General features: G+C 41.2%; 1 protein-coding gene across 1 annotated transcript in view; it reads right to left on the reverse strand.

Moving 5' to 3' along the window:
• LOC103666339 (odorant-binding protein-like) overlaps nt 1–11,998 on the reverse strand; it is a 45,437-nt gene extending 33,439 nt beyond the window's left edge. The window contains exons 1-6 of the mRNA XM_040638585.1: nt 11,921–11,998; nt 11,309–11,448; nt 7,258–7,371; nt 7,021–7,085; nt 5,084–5,194; nt 4,090–4,191 (exon numbers count right to left, since the gene is read on the reverse strand). Coding sequence (XP_040494519.1) covers nt 4,090–4,191; nt 5,084–5,194; nt 7,021–7,085; nt 7,258–7,371; nt 11,309–11,448; nt 11,921–11,998 — 610 coding nt within the window. The remainder of the gene's footprint in view (nt 1–4,089; nt 4,192–5,083; nt 5,195–7,020; nt 7,086–7,257; nt 7,372–11,308; nt 11,449–11,920) is intronic.
• Between the last annotated feature and the right edge of the window lie 12,987 nt (nt 11,999–24,985).

A 24,985-nucleotide genomic window follows, 5' to 3' on the forward strand; every position in this document is an offset into this window, starting at 1 on the left:
TCAGACAGACTGCTCGTGATCCAGTGAGTCATCCTCCTGTGAAAGGAGAGAGAACAGAAATAAGCTAAAGCAGCAATTATCAAATATATAACCCGTTCCTAAGTTACAGGATGAAAAATAAAGACAGGCAGGCACATGGAGTGTGCTGGGGTCTTATTTCAGTAGGAGACATTGTTCCCTAGGGAAGGGTTTGAAGCAAAGCTCTGACGGTAGTTGGAAGAGTAAGTTAAATGTTTATCTGTGGAAAGAACATGCTGGGAACTGACAATAGAAAATGCAAAGGTGTTTTGAGAGGTTAACTTGGTTGAATGCATCAAAATTCTAAATGTGCACTCACTTTGGTGAGGCATTCCCATTTGTAGAAAGTTTTAAATTATTGATACACATAAAAATTGTTCACTGCTTTGTTGTTCGTAATGTTGAAACATTAAAAATAAATTTAACAGTGTGATGGCTATGACACATTCAAAATGGAAAATGTAAGAAATTAAAAATAATAACTTAGATCTCAGTGAATCAATCTATGGATAAATCTCTAAAAAACTCCCTGGAAAAAAAAAAAAAGAAGGATAATATTCTTTATATCTTCTCATGTTTTCTATGTGTAAAACAAAGACTGCATTCCAATATATTAGTATGTTTGTGTGTTCATGACAATGCATGCATATGTACAATGCAGAATTTATACCCGTCTCTTGAAAGTGTCCAGTGCTGGCCAGCAGGCATAAAGATGCAAGTTGGGACGGGAAATACAGTTTTTTAAAGATTGATTGATTGATTTTAAGAGAAGGGTGGGTAGGGAGGAGCAGAGGGAGAGAGAGAAGCTCAAGCAAACTCCCCGTGGAGTGTGGAAGCCTGATGGGGGCTCCATCTCACAGCGCTGAGATCATGACCTGAGCCAAAATCAAGAGTCAGACACTTAACGACTGAGCCACCCAGGCGCCCTGGGAAATGTTTTAATATGAACTTGTATGTTCATGTATCTATTGATATCTGTGAGCCTTGGGGATTTAGGTTATGCTGACCTCATAAAATGTAGGACAGTTGTCTTCCTTTTGTCTTTCTGAAAACTTTATCTAAGATGAGTGATCTTCTGTTCTTTGCATGTTTGAAAGGATTTACTACTGAAATCTTTTGGACCAGCAGCTTCTTTATGGAAAGTATTATGATGGCACATTCAGTTTCCTTAGTAGATAAAGGACTATAGAGATGTTCTTTTTCATCTTGTGTCAACTTTGTTAACCTATCTTTCAAGAAGTGTATCCATTCCATGAAAAGTATTAAAGTGGTATAACTTTGTTAATAGTTTTCCTGATTATTCATGTCTGTAACATCTGTGGTGACAGTCCCCCTTCCCTTATTAACATTGGTCACACACACACATTTATGAAGGAGAGAAGGAAACTAGGCAAAAAATATGCAGATTCTGCCTTTTATTCTTTCAAGTTTTCTGTAATTTTTATGACATAATATGTACGTGTGTGTATTATACACGCGTGCACACACAATCACATATGGGTGTGTGTATCACATTTCATAATTTTTTAAAACTCGTTTATGCCAGGGTTCACCTTTCAACATGCCTTACGAGACTGAAGTTCAATTCACCTACTTCACTCTCCAGCAGTTCCAGACACACTATGATGACAGGAGTCAGAACTCCAAATGCATACACTCTTTTATTCAAGAAGAATAATTCAAACATTTTTTTATTTATATTTTCCTGGGGCCTGGACTGGGTCTCTGAGCAGTGTATATTAACCATTGGAATAAGGTCTGCATCCAGAGTGCTGATCTCTGCAGTGGTGAACACCTGGGTTATCGTGGATGGGTGATCCATGTGTTCTGCCTATTACAATGGGAATGGCCATTCCTTAGAAATCCTAGGGTCTATGTCTCTTTGAAGCATAGTGGAATGGCACACTTTAGATCTTATGTACTGTGTTAATGGCTTCCCAGTTGAGCTCTCAGTCTGACTGTTTGTGCAAGCACTACACCGACTCCATGATCCTATGGATTGACCAGGTCTCAGCCGGTGCCCCATCTTGGATGACTGGTGATCCTATTGTAAAGAAGTATCAGTTCCCCCATCAGTTTCATTAGTGATGTTGCTGTGATAGTAGGCATTGCCCCTCGATTATGACTCATGGCATCATAGACTGTCTGTATAAATCTCAGTGAGATGGACACATGCTCCTTTCCTTGTGGTGGATAAGATGGTTCTAGGGACTTTTTTTCTTGACCAGACTGCCTCGTCCCATGACAGTAAAAATATCCATCAGCCTTTCCTCTTCCCCTCATGGTTTAGACCTTTTTCTCCCTCTCTTTGCGACACATCTATAGCACATTTAATCCTAATGTAAATTGTCTCTGATGGGATGTTAATCCTATTATAGCCATACTTTCCCGGATAGTTGTATTTAAAGTGGATATTTGTGTGTTTTTAAAAGTAAGTGACTTTCTGCACAAACACACAGGTATAAGATACATATTTAGTCAACTTATTTAATCATTCAGAAATTCAGTAATACCAAACAGGACCTGAATGTTGAGGGAGAGGAATGAAATGGCAAAAGGAAGCATGCTTATGAAGATAGAAAGATGATGTCAAGCAGAAACAAGGAATATATTCTTCATACTGTTGATCCTGATTCCATGCAGAAGATGATATGCCTGTTTCTCAGTGATACACTCTGCAAGTGGAGAAAACAGGACAGAAGATTGAGTTGAGTTGACTGTATGATAGCCTGACTGGCATGAGCCTCAGAAAGTATAATGTCAAGGGTTGGAGGAGCTTTTAGTTAACCCAACGCACAAGTTCCACAGGAACATCAGACTCTCCATCCCTACGATATAGGAGGACCCTCTGGAATTTTTTCATGGATGTACATACGATGGGACCTTTCATGATTAGGATCCCTTTCAGGACTTTGATAACTTCAGAACACATGTTCATGGGGATGGTACATCAAAAAGGATTTTACAGGATCTCTGATGAAGTTATATTCTGCTCTTCCAATTCCAGAAGCTCTGTGGCTTGAAGATGTTATACTCAGCCTGGAAGCTGATGTCTCTGTTTGCTCATTTTTCCTCCATTTCTTTCCAACAACAGCCACAAAAGGTGCACTTTAACCAACACCAGCATCATGGTTTGAGGCTCATCTTACTTTAGAAATTTCAAAAATCACACTTTAAGCAAATCTTGGAGGCATGTGTCACGCAGCATGGTTGGGGGGTCTCCAAAGCAGCTGCTGCAATTATGCAAAATTGCACCTGCCGTATGCAGGAATAGTGCAGAAGGAATAGTGACATGTACGGACAACCCTCAACTCAGACCTGGATGGAAAACTCATGGTTTTTCCAGTCATCCCCACCGACTTCTGGAATCTCCTGCTTCTCTCTGAATAACTGTTGTTGGCATGATTCTTCATGATCTGCTTTGTCACCAAAACTGCTTTTTAGCATGAATCACCTCATCCTGTTTGCAGTCTCCTAGGGCTCAGGGTAAACACAATAACCTCATGTAACAGAAAGAGTTCTCTACTGTCCAAATTATTGGGCGAGTTGACATAGCTACACTCACAACAGGGTCATTCTTACTTACGATATTTAGGAGGAGTTGGGGATCACTGTTTTTATTAATTGACAGGACAGTCATCTGGAGACAAAACAAATACAAAAGGTGAAAAAAGAAGCAACCAATCATGACCATTTCCCAGTGTTTGTAAGGTTTTCTTCCTTTTTTAAAATTTTAATTTGAAATTATTTATTTATTTATTTATTTATTTATTTATTTGAGAGAGAGTGAGAGTGAGTGGGGAGAGGAGCAGAGGGAGAGGGACAAGTAGACCCCACACTGAGTGTAGAGTCTGATGTGGGGCTCCATCCCACAACCCTGAGATCATGACCTGACCTAAAATCAGGCGCTGCCACCCAGGTGCCCCATGATTTCTTCTTTTAAATAATGGATTTTATGACAGATAATTCATGGAAGAGAAAATTGAAAATGAACCAGTTTGTCTCTTCATAGCACATTTACATATCAGGTGAGGGATATATTCAGGAAAAAAATATATGTAGTCACATTACCAGTACCGGTGACCTTTATAATATTTTCTTCTGGAATATTCCTTTGTCTAGTGAACTGCTTGAATTTTTCAACAGCTTTCTCATCAGCCTGAGCTCCTCTGCCTGAAAATCACAATGCGTAAAGCAGAAATTGCCCATTAGAGCCCTTAGGAATTTCTGAATACAGAATGAGAAAAACATGAATGGGGAAATCTCGTCTTTCACTGAGTCTCAGACAATTACCGTTGACCTTGTCTCAGTGTCAGCTGCCTTACTTAGATGGATAAGAGCCATTAAACCCTGTCCAGCTGCATAACCGTGCACTGTCCAGCATCAGCAGCAGGACTCCCGGGACGTATCAGGAACTTCATGAGTCTTGGACCCAATCCATCAAGAATATCCGATCTACTACATCTCTGCCTATGCCTCAGAATCTGTATTGGACATGCACGCCTGGTTCTGGACCCAAATTGCAAGCATGATTCTCACCTTCCAGACAAATAGCTGCCCCATCACACGTAGTGATGAGAGACAGCTCTTTTTTTTTTTTTTTTTTTACTTAAAACCACAGTTGTCAAATACCTTTTTCCAAACTGAAACCTAGTATCCCAGAGACTACAGCACCCATTTCAATGTCCCTGTGTGGTTATTCAGGGGTTTCAACAGTGTCACAACAACAATGCATTCGAAGGACTAAACGTGTTGTAGGTTTATTTTAAAAGCTTCAGCTCCAAGGCTGTAGAGTGTATTTTAAAAAATGGTCATAGATTGAAGGAATTGGGGTCAACCTGAAGATGGCCATGGCTTAATTTTTAAATACCTCCCACTTCTACTAATTCTTGTTTACACTTTTCTTTTTAGAATCATTTCAGGATCCTTGACACAATGGACATAAAGACTTAGGCCTCGTTTGCAGAATCAGTAATGTCCATAGGTACTGATTTTCTCAATGAAAATGCCGACAGTGGAAATGTCCCTTATATGGCCATGACAATTGTCAGGATGTAATACATACCAAACAATAAAACTATGTCCGTGGTGTTTCCTTCTTCATCCACGTTGACATCATAGCCTATTATACTATTTGGGGTCATATCGATAATTTGGAAATCATTGGTCCCCTCATCTGTGAGAGAGAGAAAAAAAATATATATATATGTAAAATTTATATAAACTTATATAAAACTTATACATGTGTGTAAAGCCTTGCCTTTGTTTGTTTATTATAGATTGGGTTTATCGTGGCATAGTTAGCGTACTGGAATGATATTTTTATACTGGTCTCTGTGTCTCCCTGGCAGTGTAGTGAACATTAACATTGCTTAGGACGATGAGAACAAGGAGGGTAGGGGACACTTTTCCTTAGTGCCACCTTAGTGCCACCTCCTTAGAACAAGGAGGGTAGGGGACACCACATTCCTTAGTGCAATTAAAGATTTCACACCTCCCAGTTTTACTAAAATTTAGTTCTCTGAAACATGTTGCAATGACCAACATGGCTTTAAACAACACGACTTGGGGTTATATGGCATATTATCACATACAAGGTTAAAATCTCTTCATATTTGCCTTATCCCAGCAATGAAGTTGATTTCTGTTTAGATCAGTTGGCATTCAAAAGCATGCATAACCGTATACTGAGTGTCTGCCCCTTAATCTAGGTGTATCACTTAACACATTTATAGTTGCCACGGACATGTCCATTTTTATTAATACGGTTGTACTTGTGAACACAGCACAGGTGGTGACAATCTAAACAGTTGACTCAGATCCCACCTGCAGGGGACACCTTCCTCTCTGGCTATGCCCATCCATCCTGCCATGTGTATAAGAAAAAGAAAAAGCATTAATGGACCTCACATCATCACCAAACCTTCCAACATGCATTCTCTCTTCCGACCACAGTGTACGTAACACCTTATTTGAACCACTCCTCGGGATTTTATCTGAAACTCTGCTGGTTTGTGTGTTCCACTGAACCAGCATGGCGAAAGACCAAGGAGCCCCGGATGGAACTTCACCGTCACCCAGACAAGTGTGTAAGTCTTGCCCAAGCCTACTCTAGCTCCATGAATCTTGGGTTACGTTGGAACAATTTAAATAAGATTTTGTGCATCTCTTAAGATTCTTAGAATGATGACGTTATAAAGGAAGCTTTGTAGAAATCTCATTACGTCGGTTTGTAAAGGTAATGCAGGTTATGGAAGTGGTGGGATTGAATACATCAGGGCCACTGCTGGCTTTGTGGCTTGCTTTCTCCAGAACAGAGCTGGGCAGGTTACAACTCCTAGGTCCCAAAGGTCTGCTACAGTTAAGTCCTGCTCCTTTTGTTTCTATCCCTTCTTAAATTGCTGTGTCCAGATCTAGTTAAAAAGGGCTACAGAAATGCAGGAAAATGAAACAAAAGGTGATAGAGAACGTTGATGACTTAGGCAAATAGAAAAATCATATACAAGTAAGAAAAATGAAATTGTAATTTTAAAAAATCTACTGGTAACATAAAAGTGACCAAAACGTGTAGGGAAGAATGGTAGGCATGTAATTCACTTTATTTGCATATATTTTACTTAATTACATACCCATTGTGCCATTTCTTATCTCAGACAAGGGCTGCAACCACAGATTTACACGTTTTAATTTCAGTCAGGTATTTAGACATTAGGCCACTTAAAATTTGGAACGTTGTTTAGGATCCTTAGAAAGAGCTCAGGGACCTAATCTTAACCAACATCCCCATTGCTTTAGACAGAAGCTGAGCTTATGAAGAAAATGTACCTGGTGTTTGAAATCACTCTGATTTCCTTGGATTTTAAGTTAATCACCCATGCATGGAATGGAATAAGAGGTTTTAAGATGATATTTTAAAGTGTATTCCATTAAAGCAAAGTGACATCGATATGTAAACTCAGGATAGACCCATTCGATTTAGTTCCTAAGGTCATTTGAACTTACCTGGAAACATTTTCATGCACTTGAGAACCTTACGAAATAAAGGTCCTAAACACACACTCTCATCACTCACTGAATAATACTCAAAATTAGAAGAGGCCACCGAAGCCCTATCATTGAACGGTCTGTGTGTGACAAAATAAAGTACTTGGAAAATTTAGGGGCGTGTGCCCAGTCATACTTCTGATCATTCGTCAAACTAGAATTCAGGTATACAGAGTTCCAGAGAGAACTTGAGACTAAGATTTCAACCTTAAGATATCAGTAAAGCGCGTATACTTACAATCAACAGTGATGGCATTGTTTGTTCCTATTCCTCCCACAACAGATTTTTCTGTGCATTGTCCATTAATCCTAAAAAACAGAATGTCTTTACGTGGATGGATGAAAACAATCAGACTTTGGTCCATAATTAACGTTTTCTTTCATTCAACTGCACAGAACCCTATATGAGGCACCATTTGAGTGCCTAGAAACAACGTGACATTCGAAAGAGAAGTAGGTTTTCTGGGGCGCCTGGGTGGCGCAGTCCTTAAGCGTCTGCCTTCGGCTCAGGGCGTGATCCCGGCGTTACGGGATCGAGCCCCACATCAGGCTCCTCCGCTACGAGCCTGCTTCTTCCTCTCCCACTCCCCCTACTTGTGTTCCCTCTCTCGCTGGCTGTCTCTCTCTGTCACATAAATAAATAAACAAATCTTTAAAAAAAGAAAAAGAAGGTTTTCTGCGATCCAGTATGACCTGGCAAGGATGTCTTTGTCTACACATGGAATTAGACCAATAGTTCTAAAGACAAAGAGCAAATGCAAAACAGGTCATATTTAAAACCAATTGAACATGAAGAAATCTGAAATATTAGAAAAGAAGGGAAAAAAAGAACATTCCCCCGATTTAAACATTTTCTGGAAGCAGAGAGAAATAGCTGTCAAGGCAGGCCTTAGCCATTCTTACAACAGTGGCAAAGATTTCTTGTATAATAAACAGAATCACCCCAAAAAGAAAAGAAAATATGGGTTTAATTTAATCAGAACCACAAACTTCTATAAAAACACCACTAAGAAAATTGAACACCAGGCCACATATATGTATATAAAGACATTACACAGACACACACAAGCACACACAAATACACATGATACACATATGTGATATATGGAAACTATATACAACAATTATATATATGTCAGATATATAACAAAGGATTTTGTGTGTGTCTGTGTGTGTATATGACCAAAAATGTATATTTGGAAAAATAGGAAGAATGCACACAACACAAATAATAAAAGAGGAAATAATCCAGCTAAAATGGGGCAAGTTGTTGAAGAGATATGTCACAAAAGAGGGACCACAGGAAACCGTGGTCACTGCTATGAGTTATTAGGGACATGCAGAGTAAGACAATGGCAACATCCCACTTGGCATTCATGGGACTGGATAAAATCACAGACAAAGTCGTACCAAGGTTTTGAAAGAATGTGTTCCCATTGAATTTCTAATGTATTACTGGCGATAACCCAAAAGGTGCTGTCGCTTAGAAAACAATTTGGGGGGCGCCTGGGTGGCACAGCGGTTAGGCGTCTGCCTTCGGCTCAGGGCGTGATCCCAGCGTTCTGGGATCGAGCCCCACATCAGGCTCCTCCGCTAGGAGCCTGCTTCTTCCTCTCCCACTGCCCCTGCTTGTGTTCCCTCTCTCGCTGGCTGTCTCTCTCTCTGTCAAATAAATAAATAAAATCTTTAAAAAAAAAAAAAAGAAAGTCCTTAAAAAAAAAAAAAGAAAAGAAAACAATTTGGGTTTCCTCTCCATTAAAGATGCTCATAGGCCATGATGCAACAGTTGGACTGCTGCCCAGGAGAACTGCAAATACATGTCGATGCAAACATGCGTCACAAAGCTGTGCACGCTAGCCTTATCGAAGCTATCCCAAATACCCACAAGGTGGAAACATTATCCAGTACCTGGACAACGGAGACGTTGTTCCTTACACAAAGTACTTTAACTTGGCAATGACAAAAGGGACTGTTTGGCCGGGCAGCCATGTGGATAAATGTTGAAAGCCTTATGGGGAGCGAGAAAAGCAGCAGGAGACGCATAGTGCGTAATTCCACGGTGTGATGTTCTGCAGCAGGGGAGAAAAGCACGTCAGGTGTTCTCTATGTGGCCACCTGGGCAGACATGAGGAAAGAAGCAGACTTTGTGCGGTGATGGAAATGTCTTATATCTTGACTGGCAGTGGTGAATGCATGGACACATATGTGAAAACTCACTGAACTATGCCTTCCCATGCATGCCTGTGATCACACGTACATGGCACTTCAGTCAACCTGATTGCAGAATGAGGGGCCCCATGTAAAGTCAGCTAAACGCAGACGGACATAAAAATTGTAAAACTGACCCAAAAAGATCATATGGTATGCTTTAAAAAAAAATTGAAAACTGACAGGTATATCTGTTGGGATACAATGCATGTGTAATTTGATTAATGTATATGTAACATATAACCAACCATATCATATATTATACGTAATCAATTATGTATCTACTCAGAGAGGATGTGTGTGTAGTTTCATTACATGTATATATAAAATAACGAACCATATTGTATATTATACATGATCAGTTGTGTATCTCTTGGGATCGGCTATGTGTGTGTAATTTGATTATTCAAGTATTATTATTGGAACGCTCACTCTACTGCAGACATATATATGCATTATAATTACTATATATTACTATGTATTATACTTGTATAGCATGTTTATAGTTATCTAACATGTTATATAATTATAATAGATCAATTATATTTGTATACTTATAAACCCATCTCTCCAAACATAACCCTCTTATTTTACTTTCTTGAGGCTCATGTGTTTTGTTTTTTATCCTCCAGAATCTGTGTCTGAGCGTGAGAAGGTGGAGAGAGAGATTTTTGGATCCCACTTACAGCTTTAGAAGTTCAGTCTTCAGAAACAGACTTCATTCAGTTTCTTATAATGTGTGATTTTTCATATATGTTCTGAATCCCTTCATCATTGGAAAAATCATCCTCCGTTTTATTCCTGTTCCAGTTTCTTCCCAATTCCTAACAGATGAACACGTCTCTCTGCTTATTTTCAGCCCTTTACTCATGTCTGTCCTCCAGCCGGTCAGTTTGCTCAGGTATTGCTAAGTCTAGCAAGATTTCCTTCACTTCCTCCTCAAGTCCCCGCCTTGCAAAGTTCCTCATTTCTTTATACTGCCCACTTTTCGAACTATTAAGCCACCATCCGTTCCCAGTGCAGTTCTATCTGGATTCCAAGGACTGCAAACAGTAAAAATTAACAATTCACTTTCCACCTACAATGGAAATACAGGTTTTAATCTTACCGGCATTGGATCTGTTTGCATGATTCGGTGCTTTGGGATGCCCTACATTTCTTTGATTTAAATAATTCCTCCTGCTTCATTTTGTTATCCTCAGATTCTTCTGCTGAAACTTAAAGGTTGGTGTGGAAATTATTGTTATTTGCAGATGAACTCATCAATATGTGGTTACAGTTATCTCCAATGTAGCAATAAAATTCAAGGGTGTGTGTGTGTGTGTGTGTGTGTGTGTGTGTGTCTGAGAGAGACAGAGATAGAGACAGAGAGAGAGATGTCTGCAGGTCCTCACATTTTCTCATTCCGTTTAAGGACCTTTCTATTGATCTGTGTGCCAACGTTTGTCCTGTTTCTTCCTTCTTTGTTTGAAAATCCCAGTCCACCTTCTAAAGCATCCTACACATGCCCTGTGCCTTGTGATACTTCATAGATTCCCTGGCATGCGATCATTGATCATTTTCTGGTGCTCTCATTTCACCTACACTTTATTCTTATGATAGAATTTCACGCATCATATTGTTACTAGTTTATAGATCTATATCAGACTCTATTTTGACCATGAAGGTAAAAAAAAAGTTTCCTCATCTTCTCTTAGTCTTTTGAGTTCTTAATAAAATGCCTATCGATTAGTGGGCGTTTTATAAATAATACTTGAAGTAGCAAAGGTTTTGGTGAATTTCACAATTTAATGATAATTAAAATTTGCTGCTTGTGAGTTCTTCAGGGTAGAGAATGATAGAGCCAGTGAACCCTATGGTCACAGAAGCTCCATGAGAATCATCTCCTTAAAGCAGGAAGGGTGTGGTCAATTATAAAGAACTGAGACAGTCACACTCTTCAACATCATGCAGATATTACATTGCAAACATAGAGCTCAGATGCCCTTTGAGGGTCAGGCATTGACAGGCGTTTTTGCTCTATGTGATTTTTACTTACTTGGCGTAAAAATGGAAGGAGATTTGCCTTCTCGCCATGTCCACCTCAATACGTCTCATGTAACCCTTGAACGGGCCATTGTCGCTGATCTTGTCAGGGTTGCTGGCTGCCAAATACATCGTCTCCCATTGTCCTGGAAGCTAATGGCAAAGTTCCCATCAGTAAGTTTACTCAATTTCTTTTTATTTTCTCCAACATCATCCAGTATGGCTTTCCCTTCTCTTTTGAGTCAGCCCGGAACTAACTTCATTGAACAACGCAGGATTTATAAACTGGGAAAACCCAAGTCAACAGCAAAAGAACAAATTGATATATTTCTAAAATAGCATACTCATTCTTATCGAATGCAAGACCTCAGCCCCAGCACTGGTTGGCTGATGCACGTTCTCTTTTATAAGTATAGTAGAAATGTATAAACCGCCAGTTAGTAGACCATAGGAGACACATACAGTAGACATGTGTAAGGAGCCTATTAACAGAGGGATTCTCAGTTTCCAGGTAGACAGCTAAGCTTGGTGCACATCAATTTGGATATACATATAAAAACCCTCAAAAGACACACACACACACACATACACAGACCTCCTTGTCAGGTCAGCCAGTTCATGGTACCTGTGTTAATTGATGAATTAGGGGTAGCTGGGCATCACAAACCACAGCAAGTACAAGAGACAATAGTAGAATCTTCATGTCTCTGGCACTTCTTGGTTCCTCTTCTGGAGAAGTTCGGGGTGGGTTTTCCGTTGATGAGATTCTGAATTTTCATCACTTTATATAGTATATGTCTGTGAATGTGGCAATGTTTGTCTACTTGTCATTCTTTGCAAGAGATCATTGTGCAACACTGAAAACATCCTGTTTGGCAGAGACGTATTCCAAAGATCTGTGAGATCTGGGGCATATTGCTCATTTCTTTCTTACCTGGAAAAGACATTCAGAAGCTCAGTTGACCTGTAGCGTCATTCAGGTCAAGCCTGCATATCTCATGTCACACGGATACTCATGCATTCTTGGGAAGAAGAAACGTCTCCTTCCCTTTTTGCCAGATGAGTTTCAAGGAGATCACCTTCCTGCCTCAGCACAAATGTTCCCTATTCCTTGTGGTAAGATGGAAGGATTTATGTGTGGACTTTGACACAAGCCAACTCATAAATGCAAATGCCAAGACCCAAGTGTGGAGACATGTGATCTTCCTCTTTCCCAGTCTGTGAAATGGGTGAGCAAGCCAGATGAGCTTCTTCACAGACAAAGCTGTACAAAGTCCTGACCATGTCTGTCCCTCTGGGCTCATTGTGAATATTAGGTAATTATGTATCTATGGAAAGCTCATAGGAGACTGTTTAGCTTGGAGGAAACAGGTCTTGAGTTGTTATTAATATCTTTGAAGAAAACCAGTGAGCCAATCGATAAAATAAGAGTGTTTTAGTAAGCTGTTACCATCGTCAGTTTGTTCAACATTAAATGAACTTGCCACTCATCCTTACAGGCTAATAAAATGAATCAACAAGAAAACAGGCATCTTGCAATCCTTTTGCTCACATTTGGTCAATTATGGAATAGAATAAGTGGGCTGTGGGATAAGAACGGAAAGACTGGAATGTCCAGAATAAATGAGTATCTTTTTAAATATGATAAGACCAGGGTTAATACGGTCTCAAACCCAGTCTGTGACACTAATCCCTCAGGAAAGGTTGACTTGTGTCCCCCTCCAAACTCATGTGTTGACATCCTACCTGCCAGAATCCCAGAATGGGATATACTTTGGAAATGGGATCATTGTGAACATGTAGTTAGTTCAGAGCAGGTCATGGTGGACTAGGGTGGGCCCCTAATCCAGTATGGCTGGTGTCCTTCTAAAAGCGGAAATTTGGACGCATGTGCACGTGGAGCACGTGGGATGATACTGCCACAAAGCAGCGACCTTCCACTGGCAAGAAGACAAAGACACAGCAGACCCTCCCCTAGAGCCTTATTGGAGACCACAGCCGCGTCCACATACCCGGTCACACTTCTGGCCTCCGCATCTCTGGGATAATACATCTCTGTTGCTCTAAGCCACCCGGTTTGATTGATTGATTGTTTCTACAACAGCGCTAGCAAACTCATACAGACTCAGGATTTGATATCAACTTTGACTTAGGCCACATAGCTAAGTTCCTTGCCAAGTCTTTCTACTTCTGCCTGAGCCCAGTGAGCTCTTTTCTCTGAAGCTAAGAACTCAGTAGGGCATGAGAGTTCCAGTTCTCACGCCAGCTGTTTGGAAGGTGTCAGGAGAGCATTCCTACAAATGACTAAGCACCTTCAGTCAAGTAAAGGACAAGACAAACAATGGATTTTCCTTGTTTTTTAGTTTCCCTCACATTTTTTAATCAACATTGAAAACGGAGACAGGTTAAAGTTATTGACTCGATTTATTTTCTTGGCGTGACCGTGTGGTCTCCACGTTCTTGGAAGGTCTTGTTTCCTCCAGAGATCTGGTTATGCTCTGGGCACAGGACAGTCTGTTCTATCTTGATTTCACACATTCTTTTTTTTTTTTTTTTATTGATTCTAAAGATGCTTTCTGTTCTCTCACAAAAGGCAACAAAGACAACTGATGAGGGACTTCCCTGCTGGAAGAGTGTAATTAATTGCCCATAGTGTGGACTCAAAAGACTGTTTAAGACAGTCATTCCTTTGGAGTAATTGTCTCTCATTTGGGCTTTGACATTTTGTCATCTTTTGATGAAAGTATCTCAGGACCCCTGCTTCTTCAACTGACCTTTGGCTCCAAGTTCTAAAACTGGCCAGTTTGGGTCATTGAATTGGACTCTTTCATTTGTCTCTCTCTCTGCTTTTGGAGCCATTGTTACTGTTCTGTATTTTGTATTTCCCTCTGTGGGTTATCCCATTTCGGTTGCCTCTTGCATGAGAAAGAAGTCAGTCATTTCTGTATCTGACAATGTTCTGTCCAGCTTCATCCATTTTGAACATTATGAGATGGATACTACTCTGTCATCAATCAACGTGGGGATGGAATTTATGTAATTGAATGTTGTCCTCTGTGGTTCCCTTGAAATACTCTTCACTTATCAACATGCCATTTGGGTCTTAATTATATAAATTACCTAGGTATATTCACTCAACACATACTAAAGTACAGCAGATATGGTACACTGGAGGCTCAATTATTAATATTCAAAGGATTCTAGGTCTCCCTTCTCTTTTCCTTTCCTATAAAACTGGACTGTCTTAGATATCTGAAATGACTTTTCAAATACACAAGGCACACCCCACATCTTGTCCGCCCACCACGTTCTTTGCTTTCTGATTCTCGCATTTCTTTGGATATCCATCAAGACTCTGGCAATCAATTCAATATTCTTATCTTTTCTAGGTTTATCTCTAGGAGTCTAGGTCTCTTCTGTTTGCCTTTCGCATTTTCTTATCTACATATTCATGGGTAAAGTATCCAATAAACACCTGTCTACTCTGTCCGGAAAGGCTGACACCACATAACCCTTAGCCAAACCCGTTAGGTTACTAGCCTCACTACATGCCAAGAACAGAAAAAGGTAAACATCTGAAAGACGTCTTAATTTCTCTACATATCATTTCACTTTTCATATAAAAATCTTGATGTGAATTCCTCATGGATTCCCCACCAGCACCCAGGTGTTCAAAGTCAGAAGGATGATCATTACTCATATTTTGAGATCTGTACTCAGTGCATTTAGGTGACCAACTCATCCCAGTTTTCCTGGGAGTGTTTTCCTGGTTTTCACGCGGACAGTCTTACATCCTAGGAAAGCCCACAGTGCCAAGCCAATGGGGACAAGCGATTGCCTTGAGAGTAGTGATTAACCACTGGAAATTCCAGACCTTCCCATGGAGATCCTGGGTCACTTGATCTGGGGCATGGCTTTCTTACCTGTGTGTTTTTAAGAGTTCATGGCATTGGTGAGAAGAGACATTGTTTTTGCCAAGTCTGCAAAGTGCTATGTAATTTCCCCAACTTTCCTTACCAACCCTAGCCTTGTCCACACACTACCTGCAACTATACCATCCCCTCCTCAAAAATACACATGGGCATCTGGGTGACTCTGAAAGTTGGCCACCAGTCCTTGAGCCTAAATGCCACTGTCACTGGACAATCAATGTCAAACTTAAATGCTTCAAGATTAACCTTCTCCTCCCCCATTTTACTACATCTTCCTCATAGGCTCTGCCCTTGGACAGGAGTGTCAGCTGCTTTTTCGTGTTATTCTCTTGTGCTGAAGCCCCAGTGCCAAAAATTCCTGGTGCACATAGGAGGGGGTAGGTTTGCCAGGCAAAATACAATGTGCCTTGTTAAATCTGAAGTTCACGTACAGTGTGGGCATACTTACCTGGAAAGAGAAATCTCCGCTGTTTATCTCAAATTCAAATGTACCTGCCCGTGTGCATTTGTATTCACTGAGTCTGACTCATGGGCGTATGGAGGCTGAAAAGTCTTAACAGGTGCAGTCAGAAAGCTGGAGACTCAGGAGAGCCGATGGTGTAAATTCCAGTCCAAGGGCACGGGACCTGCATCCCGTTTGATGTCAGGAAGAGAGAGCAAATTTTCTTTTATTCTGCCTTTTTACTTCTGTAGCCAGCCTCAGCTGCATGAATTCTGAATGCCACACAGAACTGTAAACCTGGTCTGTAGATCAGATCTCAGTCTTTACTGGGTCTAGATCTGGTGGAACTATAGATCCAGTCTGTAGATCAGATCTCGATCTGTACTGGATCTAGATCTAACGGAACTGTAGATCTGGTCATGGACATTATGTATATCTGGACCTTATACATTCAAGAATGTCACTTTTTTCTTTTTTTTAATAATAATTTTTTATTATGTTATGTTAGTCACCATACAGTATATTCTTAGTTTGGATGTAGTGTTGCATGATTCATTATTTGCGTATAACACCCAGTGCACCATGCAAGAAGTGCCCGCCTTAATACCGATCACTGGCCTATCCCAGTCCCCCACCATCCTCCCCTCTGAAGCCCTCAGTTTGTTTCCCAGAGTCCATAGTGTCTCGTGGTTCATTCCCCCTTCTGTTTACCCCCCTTCATTCTTCCTTTCTTTCTCCTACCGATCTTCCTGCTATTTCTTATGTTCCATAAATTAGTGAAACCATATGATAATTGTCTTTCTCTGCTTGACTTATTTCACTTAGCATAGTCTCCTCCAGTCCCGTCCATGTTGCTGCAAATGTTGGGTAATCATTCTTTCTGATGGCTGAGTAATATTCCATTGTATACATGGACCACATCTTCTTAATCCAGTCATCTGTTGAAGGGCATCTCAGCTCCTTCCACAATTTAGCTATTGTGGACAATGCTGCTATGAACATTGGGGTGCATATGGCCCTTCTCTTCACTACGTCTGTATCTTTGGGGTAAACACCCAGTAGTGCGATGGCTGGATCATAGGGTAGCTCAATTTTTAACTTTTTAAGGGACCTCCACACTGTTTTCCAAAGTGGCTGTACCAACTTGCATTCCCACCAACAGTGTAAGAGGGATCCCCTTTCTCCACATCCTCTCCAACATTTGTTGTTTCTTGCCTTGTCAATTTTTGCCATTCTAACTGGCGTAAGGTGGTATCTTAGTGTGGTTTTGATTTGCATTTCCCTGATGGCTAATGATTTTGAAAGTTTCTTCATGTGTCAAGAATGTCACTTTTTTTCATCCACCTAGAAGGACTTTTTGCCCCTTCGCAGGGCAGTATTGCCCCCACTGAGAATGCATCTGCTAGAGAAAATCCAAGTGATGAGTCGCTACTTGAATTCCCACATTCCTCTCCTTCACGGATGGGGTATATTTCAGCTCTCCAAGTGTGCACAGCAGCAGGAAAAACACACATCAGCCCCTTTCCTCATGCACTTTCCTCTCCAGAAATTCTCTCCTCTCTCTGCCTCTTCAAGCCTGCTTAGCCATAGAAAATCCCACCAATCCATCCATGCAGAGATGGCAAAAAGAATCCGTAGACCTCTGGGACGCATCTCTCCGATGGCTGTTCTAACTCCAGGAGACACACGTGGCAGGCAGTAGCCGTAAGAATGGGTGTCGATAGGACTGGAATAGTCTCCCACACTTCCTGCAAATGTCAGAGGGGGCAGCTTCCTGCCTGAAGGAAAGGCACCACTGTGTCTCCCATACTTCATGCATTGGTTTTAATTTGGTTAGCTTCCATTTGTTTCTCAGTCCTTTATTTTAGTTTCAGGGTGTGCATTTATTTTACCAAATGATGGGCTTTGCCTTCCTGGGATGATACGGCACTGAGCACTGTTCTTTATTGCAGCGTTTATTGTCAATGAACTGTGGATTGTCCCCCCCCACCCCCAGTAATGGTTCAATATTATCTAGTCCCACATTTGAAGAAAAAGCCCCTGTCAGCACAAGTAAATCACAGTGGAAACGTGTGGAAAGCTCCTTTTCAAACCCTTGCTAGCAGGATATACAGGTGCACTCAGGAGTAACACCTCCCCAAATATTGTGGCCGTGTGCTGGTGGTGTTAGGAGACAAGTCCATGATCTTTCTTGGTGTCTCCAAGTGTTTAAAATTAACTATTAGAAAGCCTAGCAGAGAGCAATGTGGTCACTTACCCCCATGTGTGCTGTCCAAAAAAAAGGGTATTTTCACAAGTGCTCATAGCAGGTGTTTGGTGTGCAATCAGTGGGTCGCTGTTGAGCCCAGACCAGGTGAAGACCATTGTTGTTGGTCTGTCGCGGAGAAAGCAGTGACCCACACAGGTACGATTCCCAGAGCTTCTGTTCCGATGAGGGGACACAGGAAATAAACCATCAGTGGGGAAAATTGCAAGTATTAATGCACATGGAAACATAACCCAGGAAGCCAGGCAGGGAGTGGTGGAGGGGCATTTAAGCAGAGATCCGAAAAGACGGGAAAGAGAAAGTCATGCAGTTATCTGAGTAAAATGATTCCAGAAGGAAGGGCTAGTAACCCCAATGTTCTTTTAAGTACGAATTTTGCTAAAATATACAGAACTTATAATTTAGCATCCTAATCATTTTTAAGCATACAGTTCAGTAACGTGAAGTACATTCCCATTGTTATGCAACCATCTCCAGAATTCTTGCCAAGTTGCAAAACTGAAACTCTGTCCCCATTAAACACTGACTGTGATGAAAGGAGTAAGTGATGTAACCCGATAGGATAATAAAACTTCTCTTACCGCCCCCGAAGGCAAGGATTACAGCACAGTCTTATCTCTAGATTTAGCCGCCAGGCCCTTGGAGCCCTAGAGTCCACTTGGCGTATTTACACTTCAAGGAGGAAAAATCCCATGCCCTTATAGCCACTCGTAGGTGATAAAACTATTGGGGTCTCCCAAAATCCTAGAGAGATTTCATTTACACCCAAAGGGCTGTCGTAAGAGGACCCCTCACAGCTCCCTATTCCCACCGTGTGCACAGAGAGAACTATTTTTCCCTACTTCCTAGGCTGTAGGGTGCTAGGCCACTCACTCGTACAATTGACCTGTTTCTCATTGCAGCCACACCAGATAAGGGCTGGGGGCAAAAGGTGAGGACACACTCATTATGTGCTGTGACATTTGCAATAAGAACTCCATCTCTGAATCATAACACCTTGTGTTCACATTCAGGGTACAATTGATAAAAACTCCGAAACACTAAGTGTCAGTAAGCTCCCATGGTTATGGCAGTATCAGACAAAATAATGGAAAATGCAAAAGGGGAAAAAAAAGGAACACTGGAAAACAGTACAAGATGAAAAACACCAGGAAGGTCTAACAACTCTAAAAGTAAATGTGATGAACACTAACTTCTGAAGTCACCATAGCATACATTGACTGTTGTATGCATTCACAATTAGAATGGAGGTTTTTTTCCACGATTGTTTCAGGACGGAGGGACAACGGAACTAACATATCACTAGAAACAGGAAAATTTGGAAAACAAAATCCATCAAATTCAGCTAATTAACATATCTAAAACACTGCACAGAACAGTGCAAGAACTCTTGTACTTCAAGAAGCAAACCAGAAGTTTTTACCTGTTTAAACTTAACGGAAGTTTGAAGGACTATAAAAGAGTAAAATCATACAGATTATTATGCAGCTGAGTAGGGGAAGAATGCATGCATAGAAAGTCTAGGTCAGTTGATCAAACACAGCTGTTCCATTTGGGGTAAGACGTACATAAAGCGATCATAAACAATAAATCGAGGCCATTTCTAAGCCCCATAAGCAATAATTGGTTGTAATTTCCTAGGGCTTCACTTTACATCTGTGAGACCAGGTATGTACAGGAGTATTGTGGAACCACTTTGGAAATCTGGCCTTTACCCGTAGAATTGAAAACCACTCGTGCGTTTTGAGTGGAGAAATGCCATGCTTCAACTTCAACTTTAACAAAAGTATACAGGTGATTTCTTGACTGTCGCTGGGCAGGGTGGAGGGGGCAGCAGGGGGACCGCTCTGGGGTCTTGTTGAACCGCACATCAATGAAAGTGAGGGTGTTAGCGCAGGTGGGTGGTAATGGTGTTCCTCACGACTGCTGTCTAGTTTCTGCAAACACTTTCAAGGACGCCCCTCATGATCTGCTTACGGTTGCATCTAGTGAGAGATGACGAATAGTCAAGGAGCATCACAAGATTTGGAAGTTTGGAGACTTCTCCTACTCAGACACTAAATGTGGGTACGCTTGGGGTACATGGTGTTGAGCTCACACTTGGACATTTCACGTGTGAGAAATACATTGGATGTTCTTATCAACCACTTGGCTCACGTGTCAAACACCCGGTATCAGCGGTGGTTTGCTTGACTCGATCTTTATTTTGATCTCACGGCCACGCAAGCCGTGCATGTCTTCTCATTGTAGGGCACAAGCTGAGGAATAGCTCTTGATGTGGCATGTGTCCGTTCTCATGGCAGAAGGAAAGAACAGGAGTCACCTGTGATGCCCAAAATCTTGTTTAAAATTTCTTCTCAGGGGTGGTACTAGGCATGCCTGCTGCAGAACAGCTCCTGTGGTAACAACGTGACACTACCCGTGGCATTTAGCCATGGGAGGTCCTTGAAATGTGGGTACACCCCGGTCAGTCATGGGGAAACTTTTCTTTATATTTTGTCTCACCTACACTCCTTACATAAGCCTCATAGGCATTGGAGTGAATTCAGGAAAGATTTGAAAAGGAGAAATAGTCCATGGGTTGACTCGCTTGAAAAATTTTGCAAGAAGAAAGCTGAAAACATGGCATATTTGGACAGAAACATATACTAAATAAACTTTTTTTTTTTTTTTTTAGTTAGGAGCATGTCAAAATAAGTAGCACAAGAGAAACACATAACGCAGGAGACTGAAAGAATCAAATATAGCAGGACCATATTTTGTAAAGCACACCCTTATTTTTGCAAACCTAAAATCCTTAAATCAACAGTAAACAATGGGTGGTGACATTTAAGCTAAAACCTCAAGTTGAGCAGAAGTCAACTAGGTAAATGTCACTGGTATAGGGCTAATAGATTGTCTGGAAGGAGGGGTGGCTAAAGGGTTGACCAGTTGGACGTATAACAAATTACTCCGGTAATAATATAGTGGCTTCAATGCAATTGTTGACTTCAAACTTATAAGAGGATTTTTCTCCTGTGGAATTTAGAGAAAGTGCATAATCTCCCATTTCAGCGACAAACATTCCCATTTATCTACGAAATGTATGTTTAGGCCCCATTTGGTTGCCCTGATCCCAGCAAGAGTAGAATGTTTGGTGTTATTTGAGCATATTCGTAACCAAGCTGTCTACACAGCAAGATGCGAACATGTAGATTGAAATTACCTTTGAAAACAAGACACCGGGGCTGAGTTTCTTTGTCAAGTGGAAAAAAAATAACTTCCAGCCCCATAGAACTGCTCTTTTGTGTTGGGTGTTAGGATCAACCAAGCACGTTTCGCAGTGGCTCAGGAGGCCCTAATGGTAAGTTTCCATGTAGTTGGAAAAATCCTTTGAACATCTCCATCCCTTGTGTGCATATACACGAACATAAGGGTCCATAACTCTGGGGGCAGATGGCCAGAGTCGGAACAACAGTCCGTAAACACAACATGGCGATCGCTAGCCCCCCTTCCTCATTTCCCGAGTTCTCCCACAAACTCTAGATTAGAACGAATATGAAAATATTCAGAGCAAGAACCTGACCAGTACCGAGAATTCCCAGTAAGACACAGCTGCTTTAAATCTCGCTCCTGAGGCAAGGTGTCCTATTCAAAGGACTTGGCTTCCCAAACTTCATTCAATAAATCCTCCTCCACTTTTAAGACTTGTTTACGAACACACCAAATGCTTGTTTGGGCTTATTTTTATGGTTCCTTAAAAAAAAAAAAAAAGTTTTAAGCCTCTTTTTTTATTGCGATTCAAATAGCTTCTCAAATCCTCTTTCCTTGAGAAGTCAAAAATGGACAAATTTCTATTTCCCTCTTTCATTCTATTGGAAATTGCATTTTTGGTGATTGTGTTCATTGCATCAAAGACTCTTGAATATTGTGCATACATCTTTTTTTTTTTAATGAAACTCTCTGCGTGTACGAAAATTTCCTATAAAACATTCCTTATGAAATGTAGTTCAATAAAACACTGTTTATTTTTACTTTACTTTTATGGGTGTTTATGGTTATAAAAAGGAATAGAATGACAAGGTCTGTCTTGAAATGCATTTCCACGTACTGCTGGTAGAGAGGACAGTATTATATAGAAATTCAATAAACCTGCCCAAATCATCACTATCTTAAATATTAAATTCCAGGAATCAGGGACTGTGTTCAGATTTCTTTGTATAGCAGACGTTCTTATAATTGAAAGGTTAGCTCCATATGTAAAATAGAAATATGTTCAAATTGTAAGTCTGTTTTAGACATTTTTGTTGGCATACCACTTACAATATAGTTTTAGTGAGACGTACCAATGGCCAAGACCGTTGTTTCAAATGAGGGAGCGATTAGTTGAACACAGTTGTTTATTTCCTGAAAGGGAGAAAGAAAAAAATTATTATTAAAATAGATATTCCAGGGATTTCTCTTCATACTTTACATAAAACAGACCACAAAAAGGATTTCCAGACTTCTCCATAATGTGTTCATGGAAAGGTTTGGCCCAGCCGAAGCACAAAGGGCGTAGAGATATGGAAAAGGCGTAACTTTTGTAGACTGCACAGTACTTTCCAGAGCACTTCTGTTGGAAGGCATCGCCTGGGCACAAGGATTCCAAACAGACCAAGCAAGCATCATGACGCAGACAAATCTCGAGACGTGTGTTAGCACTTGCAAAATTCCGGAGTCTTCCCAGAAACAGCTTGTCCCCCAGCATCCTCTGCCTTCGGAGGTCTGACTGGGGTCCCCCACATTCCTCGGCCATCCTTCTCTTACCCCTCTCTGCCTGCCCTACATGTCATCCTTCATCCAACATTGCAAGACCCCTGCATTGCAGCCACTGTGGTGGATTCCTTCAGTGGCAGCCCGGGGATTTGCCCAGTGGGCCTGTCTTCTGTTCCTGCATCTGAAAACAAACATTCAGCAACGTGTCCTGATGTTCCCTTTAATGTGCGTGGGCCTTTCTTTCTGGAGTGGGCTTCCTCCCGTTGTTCAAGGCTCATTCACCAACCACAGCTGCTCTCTCTGCTTCCTAGGACCCAACCACTCAATGACACCTGACATAATAAACACGTATTTACTTGTTTGCCTGCCCCCCCACCCCTCCAAGGAGAGGGTCATCTAAGCTTTCCCAACACCGTCTGCCCCCGTGCCTATCAATCGACACGTGTTGTTTTGTCTGGCTGCTTGCCACGTTTCTGTGTGCAGCTGTGGCTTTCAGAGAGGCCCCCCGCCATGTCCCCACGCTCTCCTTGCGTTCTCACAGTGTATGCACACAGGCTTGCTGCTCTGCACGTGGCCATCTGGACATGGGAAGCCTCTCCTTCCCTGGGTCCCGCAAGTGGACAACTCCTGTTGGCTTCTCAAGAGGGTCTCAGGTGAACTTGTGGGTTACCAAGAACAAACGCGCATAATTAATTTGCCCTTCCGTCGTATATTTTAACCCCTCGTCCTGCCTGTTCATCATGAACTCTGTTCTTTGCCCTTGTTCCCTTAGCCTCTGTTTTACCTCAATTAAAATTAGCAACGACGTCCTAGACTCCAGGCTTCTCCCTAAGGAAAGCACAAAGCACTTAAATAATGATTCTGAAAATCCCGCACATTCTCTATTGATTTATTTCAGTGATTTATTACTTCATGTGTTTAGTGCTTCCTTCATCTTGTGCTGGGTTTAATTTGTCCTCTTTTTTTTCTAGCTTCATAGAGAGGACTTTGATTTTAATCCTTATAAAAAATCTAATACGTGCCTATAAAGCTGTAAATATCCCTCTAATGACCCCGTTAGCTGCATCCCTCACATTTTAAATAGGGTTTTTAATACTTCCTAGACTTTCTTCTGTGACCCAGGGGCTGTGCAGAAATAGTTGACTTGGGGGCGCCTGGGTGGCACAGTGGTTAAGCGTCTGCCTTCGGCTCAGGGCGTGATCCCGGCGTTCTGGGATCGAGCCCCACATCAGGCTCCTCCGCTAGGAGCCTGCTTCTTCCTCTCCCACTCCCCCTGCTTGTGTTCCGTCTCTCGCTGGCTGTCTCTATCCTGTCGAATAAATAAATAAAATCTTTTTAAAAAAAATCTGAAACATAAAAAATAAAAAAAAAAAGAAATAGTTGGCTTGAACTGCCGAATATGCAGGGATTTCCCAGATAATTGTTTTCATTGATTTGTAATTTAATTCTGTTCTGATCAGAGAATATACTTGATGGGATTTCAATGTTTTAAAATGTCCCATTATTTATTTTATGGACCAGCAGATGGTTTGTCTTTGTGGACACTCAGGAGCACCTGAAGACAATGGTGGTGTGTTCCATGGCTCTTGGGTGAGTAAAGGTCAGTCTTCCAGACGGTGTGACGGGGCTGCTCACGCCATGCCTACCCTTATTTACACCCTGTCTCTTTGTTCTATCAGTATTTACTACATGATCAGTTATCTACACTCCGTCTACGGTTCTGTCAGCTCACAGGACGTTTGCACACTGAGTCTGTCCTTAAGGATTCGCCCATTGTTGACTTTAGAGCCCGTTCTGTCTCTTTTGAATCCGTTATTATGTGCATACATTTTTAATACTTTTCTGTTGTCTTGACGATTGGACCCATTTATCATTAGGAAATGTCCTTTCTTTTGCCCATATCTATATATTCCTGAAATCCACTCTGTCTGCTCTTCACATAACTAGCCGAGCTGTCTTAGGACCAGGGCGTGTGTACTATGTCTTGGCGATTCATTAATTTTGAATGTATGGCATTCTTATAATTAATATGAATATCTTACAATAGCATGATGGTGGATTTTCACTGTCATCCAGTTCCTGTATTACAAAGATGGGATTCATATGTCTAGGTCATTTCTATTTTTAATTTGTTGAGGTGTAACCTACACTGTGAACAGCATCCATTTACAGTGTACACTTCAGGGAATTTGGGAAGGTAGACACATCAGCATAACGCAGTGCTTTCCATGATGAAAGCAGAGAATGTCCCCATAACCCTCCTACTCCTTTCCAGTCACATCCTCCTTCTGTAAGAACCCCTAGGCAACCAAC

This window comes from Ursus maritimus (genome assembly GCF_017311325.1).
Source record: "Ursus maritimus isolate PB19 chromosome X unlocalized genomic scaffold, ASM1731132v1 scaffold_X1, whole genome shotgun sequence".
Taxonomy (NCBI): Eukaryota; Metazoa; Chordata; class Mammalia; order Carnivora; family Ursidae; genus Ursus; species Ursus maritimus.